The 20063-nt window shown below is 37.2% G+C and overlaps 1 protein-coding gene across 8 annotated transcripts in view; it reads right to left on the bottom strand.

The window, feature by feature from the left end:
* Window positions 1-1202: 1202 nt before the first annotated feature.
* The window catches only part of FYB2 (FYN binding protein 2), a 115184-nt gene continuing 96323 nt past the window's right edge, over window positions 1203-20063 (bottom strand). For 3 of the 8 annotated variants that reach the window (XR_014808204.1, XR_014808205.1, XM_021096579.2), the window contains 5 exons: window positions 10408-10494; window positions 8299-8392; window positions 4891-5047; window positions 4537-4570; window positions 1203-4194 (listed from right to left, as the gene is read on the bottom strand). Coding sequence is in view for 3 of the 8 variants with exons in the window: in XM_021096579.2 (XP_020952238.2) it covers window positions 4173-4194; window positions 4537-4570; window positions 4891-5047; window positions 8299-8392; window positions 10408-10494 (394 nt within the window). In the remaining 5 variants the exon portion in view is untranslated. Of the gene's footprint in view, window positions 4195-4536; window positions 4571-4890; window positions 5048-8298; window positions 8393-10407; window positions 10495-19051; window positions 19113-20063 lie in introns of those variants that run through there. The other 5 variants (XM_021096578.2, XM_021096577.2, XR_014808207.1 and 2 more) reach the window with 3 other exon arrangements.

The raw sequence follows: 20063 nt of genomic DNA, 5'->3' as shown, positions 1-20063 counted from the left end.
AATTCTGCTTACCATAGGATAGGAAAGGAAAGGCTTAGAAGTCCTCAGGCTTACAACAGAGTTTTACACCGAAGGCTGCTGAGAATACAAAACAGGCAACATCGATGTGGTCCTCTGTGCTCATGATGGTTTCATATTTATACATCTAAAAGCTTTTTGAAAAGCACTGTATGCTAGCTCTCATTAAAAACACACCCAAGTCAAGATACATAAGACTTCAATCTGCTTTATCCAGACTTTAAAGAGAGATTTGTTTTTATTAATGAAAGACATTTTTCCTTTACTTCCTAAATTGCTTCAGTAATAATAGATGCTTATTGTAGGAAATCTGAAAAAAGCAGAAAGTCTGAAGAGGCTGAAAAAAATCAACCTAACCCTATTACCCAGAAACAACCCCTTCTTAGGAATTTGTCATTATATATTGATTTTTTTCTCTTCCTATTCTTTCCCCCTAGAATCTATATTTTAAAAGGTCTGAACGTGTGCAGGAGAGGCCCTGGTCAAGAGAATGCTATGTCGAACTTGGAAGACCAAGTGTGGCACAGGTACTCAAAAGGAGGAAGGGATGGACGGCTTTGCTGGTGCATGTTCACACATTGCTGGTGGCCCCACCTATAAATGAATGAGTGGGGCATTGTTAGCCTCTGTCAGGGTTAAGTACCTTGGTGTGCTGTCTTTCATCTGACAGAATGTTGTCATCTTTCATGACACTTTTTTATGCAAAAATTAAAAGTTACATAGAAACTCAGTCTTTGCAGTGAAACATTATGCTAGATTAGAGTTTCTAGGAAACAGATGACACCTGCTTGAGACATCACTGAAATCTTAGTTACAATGTTCACATTAAAGAACCTTGCAGCTCAAGAGTGTGTGAAGTTTATTTTCAATGCTGTGATTTACAGAATGGAGGAAGAGTGGCTGGTAGCTAAACAGAAACAATTACAATGATGTGGATGGAATGTTTTTTCTAAAAATGCAATCCATATCAATAAATACTATACTAGTTTATATTAGACCAAATGGTTTATACTTTAAAACATAAAGTTTTAGTGTCAAAACCCTGTTAAATATATCCATGTTAATTATATTCCTAGCCATTCTTTCAAGTCTTAATATATTTGCATCTCAAAAACCTATTAAGTTTTCAACATCTTCCAATATCAGAAAAGTCCAGGTACTAAAATAACAACACTTACCCAGTCTTTTGTGTTATGAATTTTTGGACACTTTTATTTATGTTATTACAGCCTGACAACAACCCTGTGAAGCAGATAAGGTGAGTGTTATTAGCCCTGTTTTACTGATGAGGAAATTGAGACTCAGACTTGAGTCGTGGGATTAGAATTAGATGCCATGTGATGAGATGGAGTGCGCATGGACACATCTATGTCAGGTAAAATTTAGTCCTGCTGCCACTGCAGGATTTGAAATACTTCATGTTTTGCTGATTTGGTGAGATGGCAAGAGTGATGCATGGCATTTAATCCTCTTTTGTACAGGATTATTGCATGAACTGTCTCTGCTCAACATAGCCCTGTACTCCCTCTTGCTTACTAGCTTTCCTGTGGGCATGCTCATCCTGGTTTTCTACGATGCCCACTGTAACAGGTCTTGCCCCAGAGTGGGGGAGAGGGCTGCAGTTAGCTACTGCCCTGCCTCTCACTGAGTAGTACATTTAATTCGGGGGAGGGGGGGGTTGAAGCATAAATACATTCCCAGTCTTTGGTACCAGCCTTAATCTCATCTCCCTAAAAAAAGGAAATCTCAGCATCACTTAATTCTATTTCTCTTTCTCCTCTATCTCTCTAATGGGGCTTCTGTACTATATATGTATATATATTTTTTTGTAAAGTTTTATTGGAACAAAGCTATGCCTTGCATTTACATATTGTCATTGCTGCTTTTGAGGTACAACAATAGCTTCGAAAGTAGTTGTGAGAGTAACCTCTATTGCCAGTAGAACTATCTCTTTCAAATCCTGGGCTTTTTCAAACTTCAAACAGAAACATGTGTTGAAATATATTCTCTTTTTGAAAAATCAGTTTTAGCTTTTATGTACACTTTTAATACATCCATGCATATGTAATAAAATATATAAAAGCATTAATCTGTATTTAAAGAAAGAGGTGACTATGCCTTTTAAAATTAAGGCTTGATTCTCTGACTTTTGAAATTTTGTAAGATAAAAAATGTACAGGTACACCGAAACATCACCATGAAGTTCCCGTGGTCACCGATACTCACTGTCCTTCAGTTGGTGCAGGGCATCCATGTATGTTTTCATGCTCAGAATGATACTCTTGTAATTTAGAAACACAACAAGCTTTTCTCTTTACAGAAGAGAATGCTTATATTCTTTGGCATGTTTCCTTGAAGACGTCTCGTAGATACCCTTCTATGTATTTAGATCTATTACATTTAAAAAATAGCTGCATAAGTATAAGTAATGTTATTAATGTACCATAATAGAGCTCTAATATTTTAACGTTAGGGATGTTTGTAGGTTCAGTTTAATCACTTCTACTAAAATATTATAATGAAGACTGCTTTTGTATATCTGCAATAGAATCTCAGAAGTGGGTTCATTACTACCTTTCAAAATGTGTAATAATTTATTTTTATATCACTTTTATATAGGACAGCTCTACACTCCATCAACCTGAAAAGATTGTCAAAGTCAATCTTCTTAGCTCTTGTGAAATTTAGTGATGAAAAAAATGTCTTCTGATTATTTTACACTAATTATCTAGCAATCTCAGCTGTACTATATATTTCTGTCGCTGCTGTCCTAAGCTCTAGTGCTCTTTCACCTTGGATGCTGCAAAAATAACTTCGTCTCTCCTTATTCGAATCTGCCACCCCATTGCTATGATTTTTTTTTTTTTTCCCACTGTACAGCAAGGGGGTCAGGTCATCCTTAGATGTATACATTGCAGTTACAGTTTTTTCCCCCACTGCTATGATTTTTTTGTTCCTTTTCTCTCTCGATGTCTGGCCTTGTCGTCCTGCTTAAGACCTTTGAGTGGTTGCTACTTTCTCTTTAGGAAAGAGGCCAGTGAACTCTGTCACATTCTAGCCCAGACTTACCCCACTCCAGCCCTTGCCATCTCCCACCAGGTACACTTACTCCTTTTACATTGAATTTCTTCCTAGTCACCAGACAGACCATGGATTGTCCATCTCTGCATTTAGGAAATATATTGTGTTTAAAGACCAAGCTTTGGTGTCACCTTTACTTATTTGTAATTACCTTATTTCCCTGTCTAAACTCTATGAATACTTTTGATCTTGGTCTTTTAGAATAAGCTTGACCTTTATTGGAAAGTGCTATGTGGAACAACAACAAAAAAGAAGATAAAAGACCCTAGAAACTTAAAAAATAGCCTCACAGTATAAACGATGAGGCCATGGATCATACGCTTGAGGGGCAGACTCATCCTACCTAACTGGCAGTGTACATCATTTGAAAAATAGAATGTTATTTACAGCTCAATTTATTTTCCTTTACTTTCTATAAGTAAAAACACATGAGTTATTTTATTTGAATATTCAGGGATTAAACAAAATAATTATATAGGCATTTTTTAAAATATTGGGTGAATTTAGGAATAAACTGCTTTTCAGCATACTATTCCTAAAGAAACCAATTTTGAGCAGCATTTGTCTGATTCTAGTTTGGTGATAAAGCGTAAGGACATTTATACATTGATTTTAGGATCATACCTTAAATTGGAGTATTTAAAAGACTTACACTTTCTTTACTTTTCAGAATTAAATTATACCAAATTTAAATGCATGACATCATCTAAAAATTATAAACACTTGTGTACTAATATTAGAAGCAAACTAACCATCTGCACAGCTGACGAGGTGCCATAAAGGCGAGATTTCTAACTTTGGACATGGCTCATTAAACAAGTGTTCAAATGCCCACACACACTGTTTCACGTTCTCTTGAGCCAGCAGTGAACTAGATACTGAAATAGACAGTGAAAGATAACCGTTTAGGAGTAAAACCAAGATCTAAATATGGGAGATTCGTTTTTCTGTTCTCGGCTCGTCACGAACATTTCCATCATCTCACACTGACAAGTAAACTGATACGAGGCCAGGACTGAGACCTTAGAAGCAGTTCTCAATTGTGCAGCCCAGACCATCTGATCTTGGTCTTCCTAAGGTGACCAACTTTGGTGCCTGAGAAAAAAGAAAAATGGACAAACATTTTGAGATACAAGTCCATGGACTAGTGAGTAGGAGATTTCGGGGGAATTTCTTATCCTGTTTAATATTTTTATGCTCATTTAAAATGTTTATAAATATGCTCTGTAGACAAGTTTGATAACATATTCAGGGGCACAATGATAAAGTCTCTTCCAAGTAATCCTTATAGAATAGGGCATTGCGTATTTTAAAACTTTCCCTGAATTTAAATATATTCAATAGTCTTTCCTTAAGACTCACATACACAGTAATGTATTATGTATTTGGAATTTAAGATTTTGAAGTATTCACTTACTTGAAGTACGAACCACTTACTTGAAATCTAGATGTTCAATTAACACATATCCATCTATAGAAACAAAAATCAGCATTATCCATCTGAAAGTTATAATGCACTGAGATTTTTTTTAAAAAAAAACATTGATTAAAACCCTGGGATTTGTGGTTCAGTGGGTTAAGAACCTGACTAGTATCCATGAGGATGCCAGTTCAATCCCTGGCCTTGCTCAGTAGTAAGTTAAGGATCCAGCATTGCTGCAGACATGGCTCGGATCCAGTGTTGCTGTGGCTGTGGTATAGGACCTCTAGCCTAGGAACTTCCGTATGCTGCAGGTGCAGCCATAAAAAGACTGAAAAAACAACCTTATGAGTGATAACGCAGTGACTTACATTTGCCTTTAGAATTGCGACATATCACTAGATTTTCTTCAGTGATATCTATGACTTCCAGTTCTTCTCCAGGGGTTATTGGCAAGTCGAATATCCCATTTCTTGAATTATTGGAACATGCCACTGCTGTGTTGATGACAGTAATCTCTTTGTCGTACTGAAAGGAGAAATTTGCTAATCAGAATATGCTTGCATGGTTTTTATTCTTTTTCATTATGACAAAATTAATGAAGAACATACATAGTAACCTCAAAATAAATTCAAGATATTAGTTGACCATTGTCTAAATGAATAGAAAATAACTCCTCACTCAGACTTTTAAGTCCTCAGGAACTTCCTAGAGTTCCTGTTGTGGCTCAGCAAGTTAAGAACCTGAAATAGTGTCTCCCTGAGGATGAGGGTTTGATCCCTGTCCTCGTATGGTGTGTTAAGGATCTGGCTTGCCACAAGCTGTGGCATAGGTCACAGATGTGGCTCCGATCTGGCATTACTGTGGCTGTGACATAGGCCCACAACTGTAGCTCCAGTTCAACCGCTAGCCCGGGAACTTCTGTGTGCTGCCACAAGTGTGGCTATACAAGAAAAAGAATGAAAGAAAATAATAGGATATTCAGTAAAAGGGAAGTTGTTTAAGGAAATAATAGGACATTTATTATCATAATTTTACATTTGTTTCATACAATCATATTTTCAAAGTGTTTTCATACCCATTATATTACTGTACTAGAATGAATTCTGGTGGGTGAGAAGGCTATATAAAACATTGGTATAAATTAAGTACTGTACTTTGTATATTAATTGTTCCAGCAATAAAGTCACCACCAAACCCAGAGAGGACAAGTGAGAAGAGGGAAAGAGAAAAACCTGTTTATGTCATAGAGTTTCTAATGTTCTTAATACATAGCATTGCTAGATGGCACTCCTCCCACCCTTCCTCTCCAGTGGGCTCATGTATTCTTATGTGCATATGACCAGAGCACACATATCTTGAAGGAGTAGCAAGGCTGCATGAGGGCAATTCCCACTCTCCATTTGTGCTTAAAGGCATTTGTGAAAAAACTGAGGAATTCTACTTCTGACCTCAGGGGAGCTTTTTTTCTGTGATAAACTAGCCAACCTATATGTCTGCAGGTATACCACCTTCTAATGTATTGAAATCCATTAACTGGGAAAAAAATAGTTGGAGCATATGCAGCTTATATTTACAGATGTCCCCTTCAGTAAATGAGGGTGACCAAAGATTTTGCTTTGCTCAGGATGGTCTCTATTTATAGTTAATGCCTCTATAAATCCTTGTTAGGATTAAGTATTCCTCCTTCCACTTTCAAAAGTGTCCTGAATTTGAAATAATAAATAATATTACTTTACACCAATGAGACCTAACCTCCAAGATAGAGTTTCCTTGTGCCTAACAAAGTAGTAGGTTCCTAACCAATCTTACCCTTTCCAAGCCATTGTTCACTGCAACTACACAGAGCTGTCTTAAAATGCAGATCTGATTAGCTGGTCGCCTTTTTTATAAAGTTTTGCAAACTCTATGTTCACGATAAGATCCACATTTCTTAGTGTGACTTCCAGGTCCTCTGAGTACCGCCATTCTCCATTCCCTCACTGCTGTCCCCTTTATTGAAGCTATGTCAGAGTGTATCCTAATCCTGAGTACACTGCATACCTTTCCTATTTCCATGTCATCACTCCTGGTGTTTTCACTGCCTGAAATACTCTCGTTTTTCCTCTTAAGCACCTTTCATGAAGACTTTCATGACTGCTATGTATAATTTACTGCTTTAACGGCACTTTATATATACCCCTTTTATAGCATTTCATCAACCTATTGCCTTATAAAATGAAAATGGAAAAAGTTTTTTTTCAGCCTTATACCCTCAACACCTTGCACACATGAGGCACCAAATATTTTGTGATTTGAGCCTAATAAAATTTGAAATTATAGTTTTTCTAGTGATACATCAAGGAAACTCACCACATGTAATTAAGAAGAATGGAATCCCATGCATACGAGAACAGAAATTTCTGTCCGGTATGAGCCAGTCACAAATACAGTTGAGAAGAAAGGCATTAGATGGAACTGAAGGTCTTTTCAAAAATTATCACACACTTGTTTTTCAACTAATCAAAATAATGTCACATTTTTAGTAACTAATTTCATATCACACTTTTTAGTTATAGTAACCCTAATCAGCTTTGTTCCATGCAGAATTTAATAATGACTCTGAGGGATTTGTGTATATTCCTATTTTAGTTCACTCCAAAAACATTTCTGGATGTTTACAAAGTGTTTGATACTCTGCTCTGTGCACAGATAGAAAAATAGATAATGTAACCCTTGTTTGCCAGGAGCTCATAATTTAATTGCTGAATGCGTAGCTGCAACAATATTAATGTTTTGTGATAAGCTAGAGGTTTGCTCAGGTATATAGGTATGTGGAGGAAGTGTGGGTTAAGTCTTCCTATAGAGGAGGTACCTTGACTGGGTCTTTGTAAATGAACATGAGCTAGTCAGATGGAGAAAAGTAGCCAAGGGCACACCAGACAGTTGGAACAGACAAAGCAAACACCTAGAGGAAGGAAATGACAGGATAGAGGCAGATGCTTATTCAAGAAACAGAACTATGAACAATTTGTTGCCAAGGCACACAGCACAAGGTGAAAAATGGCGTGAAATAAAACCAGAAGGATAAGCAAAGGTCATGACATGAAGAGCTTTACATCCCATGTTAAGAAACCTAATCTTTATCCATTTGCCAGTGGAGAACTTTTGAAAAATTTTAGGCAAAGTAAAGGACAAAGTGTGTGAGTAGGACACACACTTTCTCTCATTCCAAAATCCGGTACACGGAAAGTGGTCAGTGTAGGTTTCTCAAGTTAATACATTCCCATGGTGACAATTGATGAAATCAAAAGGGAGAATCATTTGAACCTTGGAACCATGGAACAGTGCTCAATGGACTCTAATAATAGAAGTTGTTTAATCATTCAATGTGTCCATTTTTATGTTGGGAGTTGGGCAAATTTCAAGAAAACAAAAATCGCTCTTTCAAAATGGACTCGAGATTTAGTTCAGAACACACAGTGATACAACTGATCGCTGTTAGAGTGGATACTGTGTAATGGAGATTATAAAATGTGCTGAGGAAATAACTTTGCCTGGAGGAGTTAGGGAAGAGTGGGTGACATTTGAACAGAACCTTGAAGACCAACTTAGCGGTTTTTCTGGGCAAAGGAAATAGCACGTACAAAGGCATGATAATACAGAAACATATCAGGAGAAAACGAGCATATGTTAAAATGATCATTTCTCCCAGAAAGGCAGAGATGCTGCTCACGTATGGGATCTTTATAAAAGAAATTGCTCTTATTGTTAGTTTTTACCTTCAGAGGAGAACATACCTCAAATCTTTTTCTAAAAAGTTTTTCTTCTTTTTCCACTCTGTTCTTTTCTAAGTTTTGCTTCTTGATTTTGAAGAAATTCTTAGGAGATAAGCTGGCAAAAAATATGCAGGCAGGGTTAAGTATAGTATAGTAAAACTCTGAGCTTCCAAAGCTGTAAATTCATTCTATTTCAGAATAAATTCAGGTATACTGCATATCTAATTTTACATAAAATTACATATTTGTGTATATGTATATACATACATATTTCCACTAGAGCAGGCTGTAAAAACAACAGAACAAGGTAAGTAATACAGTTGCTCTCCCTGCAATTGAGAAGTTTTTTAAATCACAAGATAAAAGCAAATTGGTTAATAAACAAGATAAACAAGAATCTTCTCTGAATCAGGCTTAGAAATATAATTAACTTGTTAAAAAAGAAGCTGAAGTAAATGTATAAATCTTCCCAATCACCCTCAGATTATTTAATAGAAAACAGAGTAAGTGGTTTACATTTTGTGGCTTCCCAAACTTTCAAACCTAACTGGGGAATCACAAATTAGTGTGCCTCAAAGAACGATCCTGTTTGCTGAATGGTTTTAGAGAAGGATAGAATTAAGAAAACAAAGCAAGATGCCCTAAAACCTTTCAATCTATCTCTACTGCCTATGAGATAAAGTCACATTCCTTAGCATGGTCCACGGAGCATTTTATGATTTGGTCCACTTTACCTTTCCAGCTGCCCTTTTCCATACGCAAAGTCTACCTGGAACATCTTGGAAGGGGGGCTGTCAGCTCCATGCCTTTATACCTGGGGTGCCCTTTCCCCACACTTCACTGAAAACTGATCATTTTTTATTAATAAAGGGATGATAAAAGGGTTGAATTAATATTGAAAGTACTTCTTATTTATTGGTGGGTTATGGTAGAAACAATTTTAAAAAGAACAAAGAAAATAATAACATCAATCTGCCGGAATAATGATAGACTCAATATTGCATTTTTCAAATTTACCATATTCGTCAAATTTACTCAGTTGAGGAAAACATAAATCATAATATCAGTCTGTTGAAAGAAATAAAATTGTTTCTTAAAAAAGACATGTAGTCATTAAAATACTAAAAAGCTTTTTTTTTTTTTTTTGTGGGGTAAGGCAAATAATTTCACTGATATTGCATCTCTGGGGATTTTGTTTTGCTCTGCTACACCAAGTATGTAAAAGTGTGAAGTTTAAGGTAAAAATATGTTTATCTAGACTAGGAATACATCTTTCCAACTTGGGGAAAATAAATTACATCAAGTCTAAACTTAATGAAAACAAACTTAGGGGAAAGGCCGTCCTGTGCCATGCTCTGAGTTTAAATTTGGTATAGACAGGCATCTGCTTTCCTTTGCAGTGCCCCAGTAGGAGTCTTCTAGACACATTTCCCAGAGCAGACAGACCACAGTGTTCTTAGCTCACTGACTGTTCAGACAAGGACTTCCCCAAAACATTCATTAAGCAAAGTATCTCAGGCTTGCACCCCAGGTCCAAGCAAATGGGGGAAGATTAGAGCACAAAGCACTAGGTGACCATCAGAGACAGTAAAACCATCCTCCCCCGCCTCCCTCCCGCCCCCCCAGCAGCCAACTGGGAATTCGAATCACACGAATAAAGGTTAGATCTTGAGTCAATAAAACATTCTATTTCTGACACTAATACAGTGATAACTAGAATTGTATTCTTGGCAGATCTTAACTATATAATACCTAGCTTCTCGAAGTAGCATTTAAGTTCTAATTAGTGTATTATTTAAGTTCTGTCTTATAAAGGAAAAGTTCTCACAGCCTAAAAGAAGAATGGAAGTTTTTCATCATTTGATAAAGCCTGGCTAGAATTCTTTGCTTGCTCCCTTTCCACCAAAAGCAGGGATAATGAAGATAAATGTGTGTGTGACACTTTACATTTTCATATCCTTTTTCTCTTTGAATCCTCTCCATTGTATTGTAATACAGGCGTTAATATTCTCATTTTGTAGATGAGGAACCTGAATATCAAATTTAACAACCCACCCAAGGTCACTCAGTTTACTTTAGTAAGAGGTATAAATTGCAAAAGATCAACTGTAAGTGTATCTAGGTGCTTACCTTTTTGATTCTTCAGTACCTTTTTTCTCTTTTTTTTCCTTTGCTATCAGAAACTTGGGCTTCCAAGTTTTTTGTTTATCTTCATCACTGAGAAGAAAAATATTTTGAGCAAATAAGTTAAAATTGAACTAGAACCTTTATAGAACTATCAGTACTTTCTGGACAACTTTGTTTTACTAAAAAATTAAGTCATCTAGAAAAATATTTTGATAATCTGTGGCAAGGCCAGATAGTAAATATTTTAGGTTTTGCACACATGCCATCTCTGAGGTAACTGTTCAACTCTGCTATTGTGACTGTATCTACAAAGACAAGTGGCTGGCCAAATTTGACCCATAGGCTATAGCTTGTCGACCCCCAGATTTGAAGCCAGAGGCAAGAGATCAACCTGTATATAAACACACTTCCTCTCCCTCTGAGCCTCAGTTTCTTCACCTCTAAAACATAAATGATAAAACAGACCTTTACTGTGAGTTAAGACTAATCCAACTAGTGTTTAGTATCAGCAGAAAAGGATGCAGAGAGGGTATTACAGAAGGAACCAATATTTTTGAGCTTTTATGTGCCAAGTCGTATGCTTACGTATGTCAATTAATGTTTTTTACAGGAAGCATTGCAACAATCCTTTAGTCTTTCATAAAGTTGTACCAAGGGAGAAATAGAAGATATAGGTAACTTATCATGGTCACAGAAATAGTGGCTTTCAACCCAGTGGCTTTGAATTCAAGTGTGTTTGACTTCAAAGTCTATGGTCTTTCATCATGCCTGCTGCTTCAAAACATTTCTTTGCTGGTATGACAAAGTATCGATATGCTCACCATTGTTGTGAGCCAAACAGGACCCTCCTCTATCAACCATCTGTATGTTTATGGTGTTTGTACATCAGAACACAGGAACTCTTCACAAGGATATTATGTCAGAGGAACTTAAATTTTCCTTCAGTGACATTGTATCACCATTCTCTACAGATTATGGTCACAGGTGTCTAACAGAATATCAAGGACTCAGCATCTGGCCAGCATTAAAGATGCAGCATAGGCATATGGGCTTAGCAGACACAAACTACTATGCCTAAAATAGTTAAGCAACAAGGAGTTAGTGTATAGCACAGGGAATTATGTTCAGTATCTTATTATAACAGAATGGAATATAATCAGAAAGAAAGAACTGGATCACTATGTTCTATACCTGAAACTAATACAATACTGTAAATCACCTATACTTCAATGAAAAAGAAAGATGCAGCTTAGGTGAGGCTTTTAAAAAGTCTTCCAGGACTTGTCTAGGAATCTCCAGTCACTCTCTTCACAATGTCTGTTGCCTTTGGAGTCAATATCAAGGAGCTCAGCAATTTACTGTTCACTTATTCTGTCTCTCCACTTTAGGTTCCTAATGGATGGGATCTAGACGTATATTCCAGCTGTAGCTACCACAGGCTCAGCACAGAGCTGGGCCAGGGCAGGTGCTCACTGAGCTGGGCCAGGGCAGGTGCTCACGACTTGTGCAGTGCATGGACTTGTTCGCAAGGAGCTACAGCTGTGAGGGTGGGGAAGAGGCAAGGCAAATGCCTCCTTAACAGTTCATGTTCTTCACTGATTAAAAAGCAATATATCCTGCGTATTTGACAAATTAGAGGCACAACTAGAAAAGAGACAAAAGTAAGCATAATAGGAGCTCTCAAAAACATCCAGGTTTCTTCCTAAATATCTCCCAAGCACTTTTAAAAACTAAATTGAGATCCATACTCTATATACAATTTTGCATCCCACTGTCTTTCAGTTGTCGTTATAATGAGAGCACGCAGAAACTATTTTGTATATATTTAGCATACATTTAAATGGTCATGCTGAGTACATATTTAGCAAATTACTATATATTTTGGTTGTTTTAAACATTTTTTAAATGATCCTAAGATGGAAATTTTGTATATGAAAGATTTTTTATTTTTATTTTTTACTAGCACTAACTGCTTATAGTAGAATTACATGAACAGTATGGCCATTTTGGATACATAGCACCGTATTATCCTTTCAGAAAGATCAGACCAGTTTATACTCATGCTGACCATGTGAACATTATGTTCCAGCTCTGCCTCTCTGTCAACTTATTTTAGTTTTTCTAAGGCCCTAGCTAGAGAGCTTAATGAATCTGGCAGGATGATTGGTTTTTGCCTTGTCACAAGTTAAGAAGCTAAGATTGAGAAGGTGACGTGCCATAGGTCCTGCTGATATCAAATTGTAGAAGATGTTCCAGTGTCCTTTTCAATACCCCCCCTTTTGGAGTTCCCCTTGTGGTTCAGTGGGTTACAAACCCAACTAGTATCCATGTGGATGCGGGTTTGATCCCTGGCCTCGCTCAGTGGGTTGTGGATCTGGCGTTGCTGTGAGCTGTGGTGGAGGTCACAGATGCGGCTCAGATCCCGAGTTGCTGTGGCTGTTGTGTAGGCTGGCAGCTGCAGCTCTGATTCCACCCTTAACCACGGAACTTTTACATGCTGAAGGTGCTGCCCTAAAAAGGGAAGAAAAAAAAAAAAAAGATTCTTCCCTTTCTTCCTTCCCTTGCTGACTCTTTCGGTGATATTCCTATGAGCAAAATCAAACCTAGAGTTTAGGCATCTCCTCAATTTAATACCTTCCAAGACATGACATGCAAACTAGCCAAGCTTACAAGATCTCAAGCTATCATCTTCCATCTCTCTTTCCAAATTTTGCTACTTTCCATCAGTGTTCCATCTGCTACATTGTTTTAAATTGCTTTCTCCGAGGTCAAAGTATAGAAGATTTACTCTACGTATGAAAAGAAATTGGTCAGATTTTGATAGAGCTAAGTGACTTGGTAAATATTTAATCATAAAATATCTTCATTTTTTTTCACTACCGTCAAACACAACATATTTTGATCATCTTTCACCTGAGCATCTTTTTTTTTTTTTTTTTTCCTTTTTGGAGCTGCAACCGCAGCGTATGGAGGTTCCCAGGCTAGGGGTCAAATTGGAGCTACCAGTGCTGGCCTATACCACAGCCACAGCAATGCAGAATCCAAGCCATGTCTGTGACCTACACCACAGCTCATGGCAACACCAGATCCTTAACCCACTGAGCAAGGCCAGGGATCGAACCTGCAACCTCATGGTTCCTAGCCAGATTCATTTCTGCTGTGCCACAACATGAATTCCAACAGTATCTTAACAAATGTTTTACTTCCGACTTTCCCTCCAGAGCATTCTGCAGAAGGGTCTAATTACTCTTCCTCAAGTGTGGCTCTGATTATATTGTCCTCTTACCCATAGTTCTGGAACCTCATTTGGCAGTAGGGCACGAGAATTTTCTGAAAGGGCCCTTTCAACATAAAACTACTAGATCCTGGATAAAAGTTCATTTTAACAACTTGTTACACTTTACACTTAGATTAAGTCTTGGACATAGTATCCTAATAGCCCTACCGCATAAACTAAAACCAAACAGAGAGCAATAAGCAGTATACAAGCACAGAAGACATGTCTCCTCAGCATTACAATATTTCAGAAGATTAAACTTCAGGTCAACGGCAGGTAGGAGTTAAGGCAGATTTTTTAAAAAGCCAAATTCAACTCTTTGCTATTTATATAAGACACAGTGAACAAGAATATGAAAATCAGAAAAAGGATAAGAAATGTATACTAGGGAAATACTAACGAAAAGGTCAGGCAGGTATGTAAGATTGGACAGATTAGACTTTAAGACAAAGCACCACTGGGAAATTAGCTTAGCATTGCAGTAAAGTATGGAAGGGGACTCCCATTGCTGGAGTTTGAGTCCTAGTTCTACCACTTACTGGCTATGCGAGCTTCGGCAAGTAACCTAGCCTCTGTGTCTCTACCTCTTTTCTATAAAATTTGTATTGCAATAGTCTCTACAACTGATGAGAAGACTGAGCGAATTAATATGCAGGAAATCTATCAACTGTGACCCACAGTAAGAGCTACGTAAGTATTGTTTTGGGGGGGGGTGGAGATGGCTACAATGTAACAAACATTCAGTTCATTTGAAGATATTTAACATTTTGTATGCTACTCATAAAAGAGCTTTCGCCTATAAAAAGCACAAAATGATAGAACTTTTGGAAGAAACTGACAAATCTACCGTCTTTGAGATTTCAACCCATTTTTTTGTATATTAATGGATCAAGCATCTAAAAATTCATAAGAGAATTAACACACATTTGACTTAAAGGACATAAACCGATCCTTGTACCAAACAATTAGAGAAGTCATTTTTCTAAAGTACACATGGAACATCTATAAAAATTTACAACGTGATTCATGAGGCATGAATCATGTCAGAGAACACGTCAGAGAACATGTCAAGGTACTGATGCCAACTACTTTCTCAGAGTACTAATATATCAGCTACTTCTCCAGACCACAGTGTACTTAAGATAGAATTGACACTGGAATAGACTACAGAGCATAGAAACAGCTCTTCAGATATATGGAAACTTAGTACAACAAAGACGGCGTTGTAGAGATGGGGAAAATAGGGGCTATTCAATTAACCATGCTAGGAGATCTACCGATATGAAAAAAAAGTTAATTGGATCTCTACTTAAGTAAAAATGTAAAAATCAGTTTCAGATAGGTGTAAGGTTTATATATAAAAGGCAGAAAGTTAACAGTTTTAGAAGAAAATATGGAGAATAACATTAAGATCTTGGGATAAAGATTTCTTTAAAATCTATTTTTTTTCTTTAGAAATCAGGAATTCACACCATGGCTCAGTGGGAGCCATTTGACTAGTATCCATGAGGATGCAGGTTCAATCCCTGGCCTTGCTCAGTGGGTTAAGGATCCAGCATTGCCGTGAGCTGTGGTGTAGTTTGCAGATGTGGCTCAGATCTGGCATTGCTGTGGCTGTGGTGTAGGCTGGCAGCTACAGCTCAGAATCGATCCCTAGCCTGGGAACTTGCACATACAGCAGGTGCAGCCCTAAAAAGAGGAAGAAAAAAGATACAGAAAGCAATAGTCATTGAGGTTAAATTGGTAATTTTTTTTTTTTTTTTGTCCTTTCTAGGGCCACCCCCCGTTGCACATGGAGATTCCCAGGCTAGGGGTCTAATCAGAGCTGTAGCCACCAGCCTATGCCACAGCCATAGCAATGCAGGATCTGAGCTGTGTCTGCAACCTATACCACAGCTCATGGCAACGCCGGATCCTTAACCTACTAAGCAAAGCCAGGGATCGAACCCACGACCTCATCATTCCTAGTTGGATTTGTTAACCACTGAGCCATGACAGGAACTCCTAAATTGGTAGCTTTAAGTACATTAAAATTAAGAATTTCTATTCATCAGAAGATTAGGAAGGATGTTGAAAATGCAAGTTACAAAGTGGGAGAAGACACCTGTAACACACATAATTGGCAAAGGAATAGTATCTAGAATGCATAAAAAAATCCTATCTATAAATGAATAAGAAAAAAAAGTAGTTCAATAGAAAAATCAACAAAGAATATGAACAGGTTTTCTACATAAGGAAAGACACAAGGGGTAAATAAACATTAAAAGAGGTTCAACATTGCTAGTGATGAAGGTAATGCAAATTAATACCACAAGAGAAAATATCTCACACCCTGTAAATTGGCAAAAAAAATTAAGACGTCTTTCTGTGCCGTTGGTGAGACTGTGGATCAGTATTCCACTTATGTACTTCTAGGAAGAGTGTAAATTGGTACAACCACTTCAGAAAACAAGTTGGCATTTTCTTATGAATTTGCAGTCCCTATGTAATTTGCATTGATTTCTAAGTATACATATGAATAAGAGTATTTGCAGTAGTAGTATTCGTAAGTGCAAAAAAAAAATTGAAACTATCCCAATACTCACAAGAGAATGGATAAATTTTGGTATATACGTAAAATGGAATATTATAGAACAGTAAAAATGAATGCATTTATAGTAGATTCAAAAAAAGGATGGGTTTTGAGTTTTAAAAGTTGCAGAATTCTATCTACAGCATGACACCATTTTATAATGTTAAAAATCCCAAATCAAACACTATGTTTTTATCACCTGTGTTTGATAACACTATTTTGGTTTTGAACAGAAAGCAAAAGACACAAAATGTAGGGGAGTGTTTACCCTGGGGGAAGGCAGTGGGATAGACTGAGGGATGTGCTCAAGGTAGACAAGCTGAGGCCCTGGGTTTGTTCTGGAGTTGAGCTATGGGTTCAGGGCAGTTGTTTGTTTTCTTTTCATTTGTGTAAATATATAGTACATTTTTAAGAAAAAAAAATCATTCTTAACTCTAATTTTATATCCCAGGGCTATCCTCCATCTCCTGTCAAATTACATTTCCTGCTTATAACACCCACCTTCCTAATCATGTGCCTTATGGGCCAATGAAACTTCCCAAACACACGTGTTTTCCCTTTACACAGTATCCATCCCTTCTGCCCAGCAAACCTTCCCTGCTTCTCTCTCTCAGGCCCCCATCTCTGCCTGTCAAAATATTTCCTATCCTTGCTTCTTCACCTTGGCACAGAGACTTTTCTTATCCCCCAGATAGTGGAAATATCTACCTAGTCTGAGCTTTCAGATTATTTTGCACATTTTTTGGTAGCAGATCCTTCTTGTTAACTGATTTAAAAACTACATTTTGGTATGAGACCCATATACAGATCAGAAAGCCACAGTCCCTACCTCAGGGAGTTCCCATCTAGAGGAGGAGACAGGTAAAAATAAGACCAATACAACAATGAAAAATATATTCTGATAAGAAGGGGTATCTAGCTCAAGTAGGAAAGCTCAGAGAAGTCTTCCTAGAGAACAACATCTGAATTCAGTCTTAAATAATGAAAGATAAAATCATTAACCAAACAAAAAGTATGGTAAAGTGTGTTTCAGGCAGAACAGTTCTTTTGTTTGTAAACTCTCACCTCTTTGGATATTTATCTGAGGCCTTCCCCAGACATCTACTTTAAAATGACTATCAGTCTCCTTTCAACACACATACCATATGTCCACTCTCTTTCAAAATATCCCAAGTTCCAATGTTTAATTATAGCTTTTAAAATTAATTTGTTTCTCCAGTCAGATAGGAATTACATCTGTTTTGTTCACTGTTTTGTACTCAACACTTAGCACAGTGCGTGGCATATAGTACATGCTCAGTAAATATTTGTTGAATGAACTGATGAAGTTGGAACAAACATGAAGGTTTAGAAATTCTGGAGAGCTTGAGTTCAAGAAACACCCAATAGTATAGGATGGAACATAGGAATGGTGGGTGAGTGGGAAGTACAGGTGAGGCTGAGTTTGCCAGGGGCTGGATCAAGAATGAATTTTGTCTTCGTAAGCAGTCTGGATTTCATTCTGAGTGATAGATGACCACTAACCATTTTTAAGCTGGTGACTGGTGGGGTTTGTGGCATGATCCCATTTGTACTTTAGAACATTTGGAAAACAAACTCAGGTGGAGGTGAGGTGGCCATTCAGGAAGTCATTGCAGTAATCCAGCTGAGAAACAAGGACTGCCTGCATTGTGTCTGTGCAGTGGGGATGGGGAAGCAAGAACATTCTGAGTTACTACAACAGAAGAGGGTGCAGGCAGCAAAGAAGGAGTCAACAACAATGGGGGGGTTTGGCTTGAGCCACTGTGTGCCTATTGAAATAATCACCAACATAGAGATTAGAAGAAAGGGGTCATATTTGGATGGGGATGGTTGAGAATATGAATTAGTGTACAATCCTGAGTTTCAAATAGAGTTATATAACAGAGTTACTAAAGTGGAAGAGAGAAATCTGACCTCAAAATTGTAGCTTTTGATATCATTACCATAATGATCTTAATGAAAGCCCTAGATGTGGGTGAGACCATTCAAGAACATAAAGGAAGAATGAAAGAGAATTGACATAGGAAGTCTGAGAAGCACATAATTTTAAAAGAAATGAACAGCAGAATTAGAATTAAACCAAAACCAACCAAACAGGAGGAGCAACAGCCAAAGATGAGGAATAAGAAATAATAACATAAGAGACCTGGGGAAAAGTTAATATTTCCTTCCTTTGAAGGATGGCATCCACAATTTAAGATACTACAAAAAAGCCAAGTAGAATAAGGACTTAAATGTAACCACAGGATTTAACAAAGAAGTTATCAGTGACCCTATCAAAACCAAATTTGCTATCACGATAGGAACCTAGTTGGAGTGATCTTGGAGAAATGTATCCGGGATGAGAGCCCATTTAGTTGAGAGGGAAAGGACAGATAATACGTAGCTAAAGAGGGAGCGTAGGGTTTCAGGATGGTTTATTTTCTTTGATACATTTTAGTTATTTAGGCTTTGAGAACAGAGGTTTTGTCCGGTAGTTCTTGCCATCCTCCATAGGAGGTTATTAAATAAATATCTGTTGTGTTGAAATGAGTTTCAAGTCTATAGATTCAAAGGTAAGAAACAAAGCTCCAGTGAGTTTTGAATCACCTGCCATTGTTAGGGCATCTATATTATTCATCGTTTCTCTTTCCTCTTCGTTGGGGGAATATATCGTAACTTGAATTTTCACCTAGTACCCAGGGATCTGAAGAGGTGGCCCTCTGACCATATTTAACAAAGCATGAGGCAGTGGGTTAAATACCCACAGGGATGACCGATGAAACACATTGACTTACTTCGACTCTTTTTGATTTACGTCCACATCATCATAGATAATAACTTCCTGAGACCTAAGTTCTAGGGTCAAGATAGGATCAAAATAGTCATTTATTAGGTAATGGTTTATACAATCCCCAACTTAATTTTCCAGGTGCATTCCCAAGCCTGTTTTTATCAAAATCGGATCATAGAATATAGGTTAGGCTGAAAGGATCAAAGAACAAAAAGAGTATCCATTTAAGAAGAACATCACTGAAGCATAAAAAAAAAAAAACAACTGGGATGTCTTAGTATTTCAAACACAAATAAATATATTGATTTGATTTCATGCAGATTTCCAGAAAATATGAGTTGCTGAAAGGATCGTTTTTAGACGAGGTTCCCATTATCCTGGAACTGGACAAAGATATTACACTGCTAGAAAAGTGTAGGGGAAAACAACAACTTAATCGAATATCAATGTTCATTTTTCTCCCATGATTTTTATTTCAAACCTTTGACAACTTCTTTATATTAATCTTGCATAAAATTGAATTGGACTTAGTATATAATCATAATTACATATATTCAGTTTAGCATATTCACATTCCTTGGTGCTCTTCATAGAATTCCATAATGTTCAAGTGACTCACCACTTGAATGAATTAGAAACATTTTGGCATGATTATTCACAATTCATATTCAGTTATTCATAAATCTGGATGGGGGTACAATAGCTAGCTATTCGAAGCTGGGTTTTTTTCTTTTACGTAGAGCAAGGATATTTTGGGAGACCTGTGATTATACTAGGTATATATAATCATTTGTTATTTTGTTCAGCAAGCTCATATTTGGGAAATATAATATACATTTGAATTGCCAAGTCAGAGTAAAATCAAAGTAGCCGCCCTTGCCATAGCCCATAAGCAAAAACTGACAACAAAACACACAGCCCTTTCTCATCGACAGATTCAACTTCCTGAACATGCACTGAGAGCAAGCACACTATGCATCAGGCACTGTGCTAATTTGTGCCCTACTGTTTTCACG

The sequence above is a fragment of the Sus scrofa genome, chromosome 6 (genome assembly GCF_054392235.1).
Source record: "Sus scrofa isolate SSC_HxYL_T2T_F1_AM1 chromosome 6, Sscrofa_HxYL_maternal_Yorkshire_Landrace_v2.0, whole genome shotgun sequence".
NCBI classification, from domain to species: Eukaryota; Metazoa; Chordata; class Mammalia; order Artiodactyla; family Suidae; genus Sus; species Sus scrofa.
Note: the sequence above shows the minus strand (reverse complement) of the source record. Positions and strands in the feature narration are given on the sequence as shown.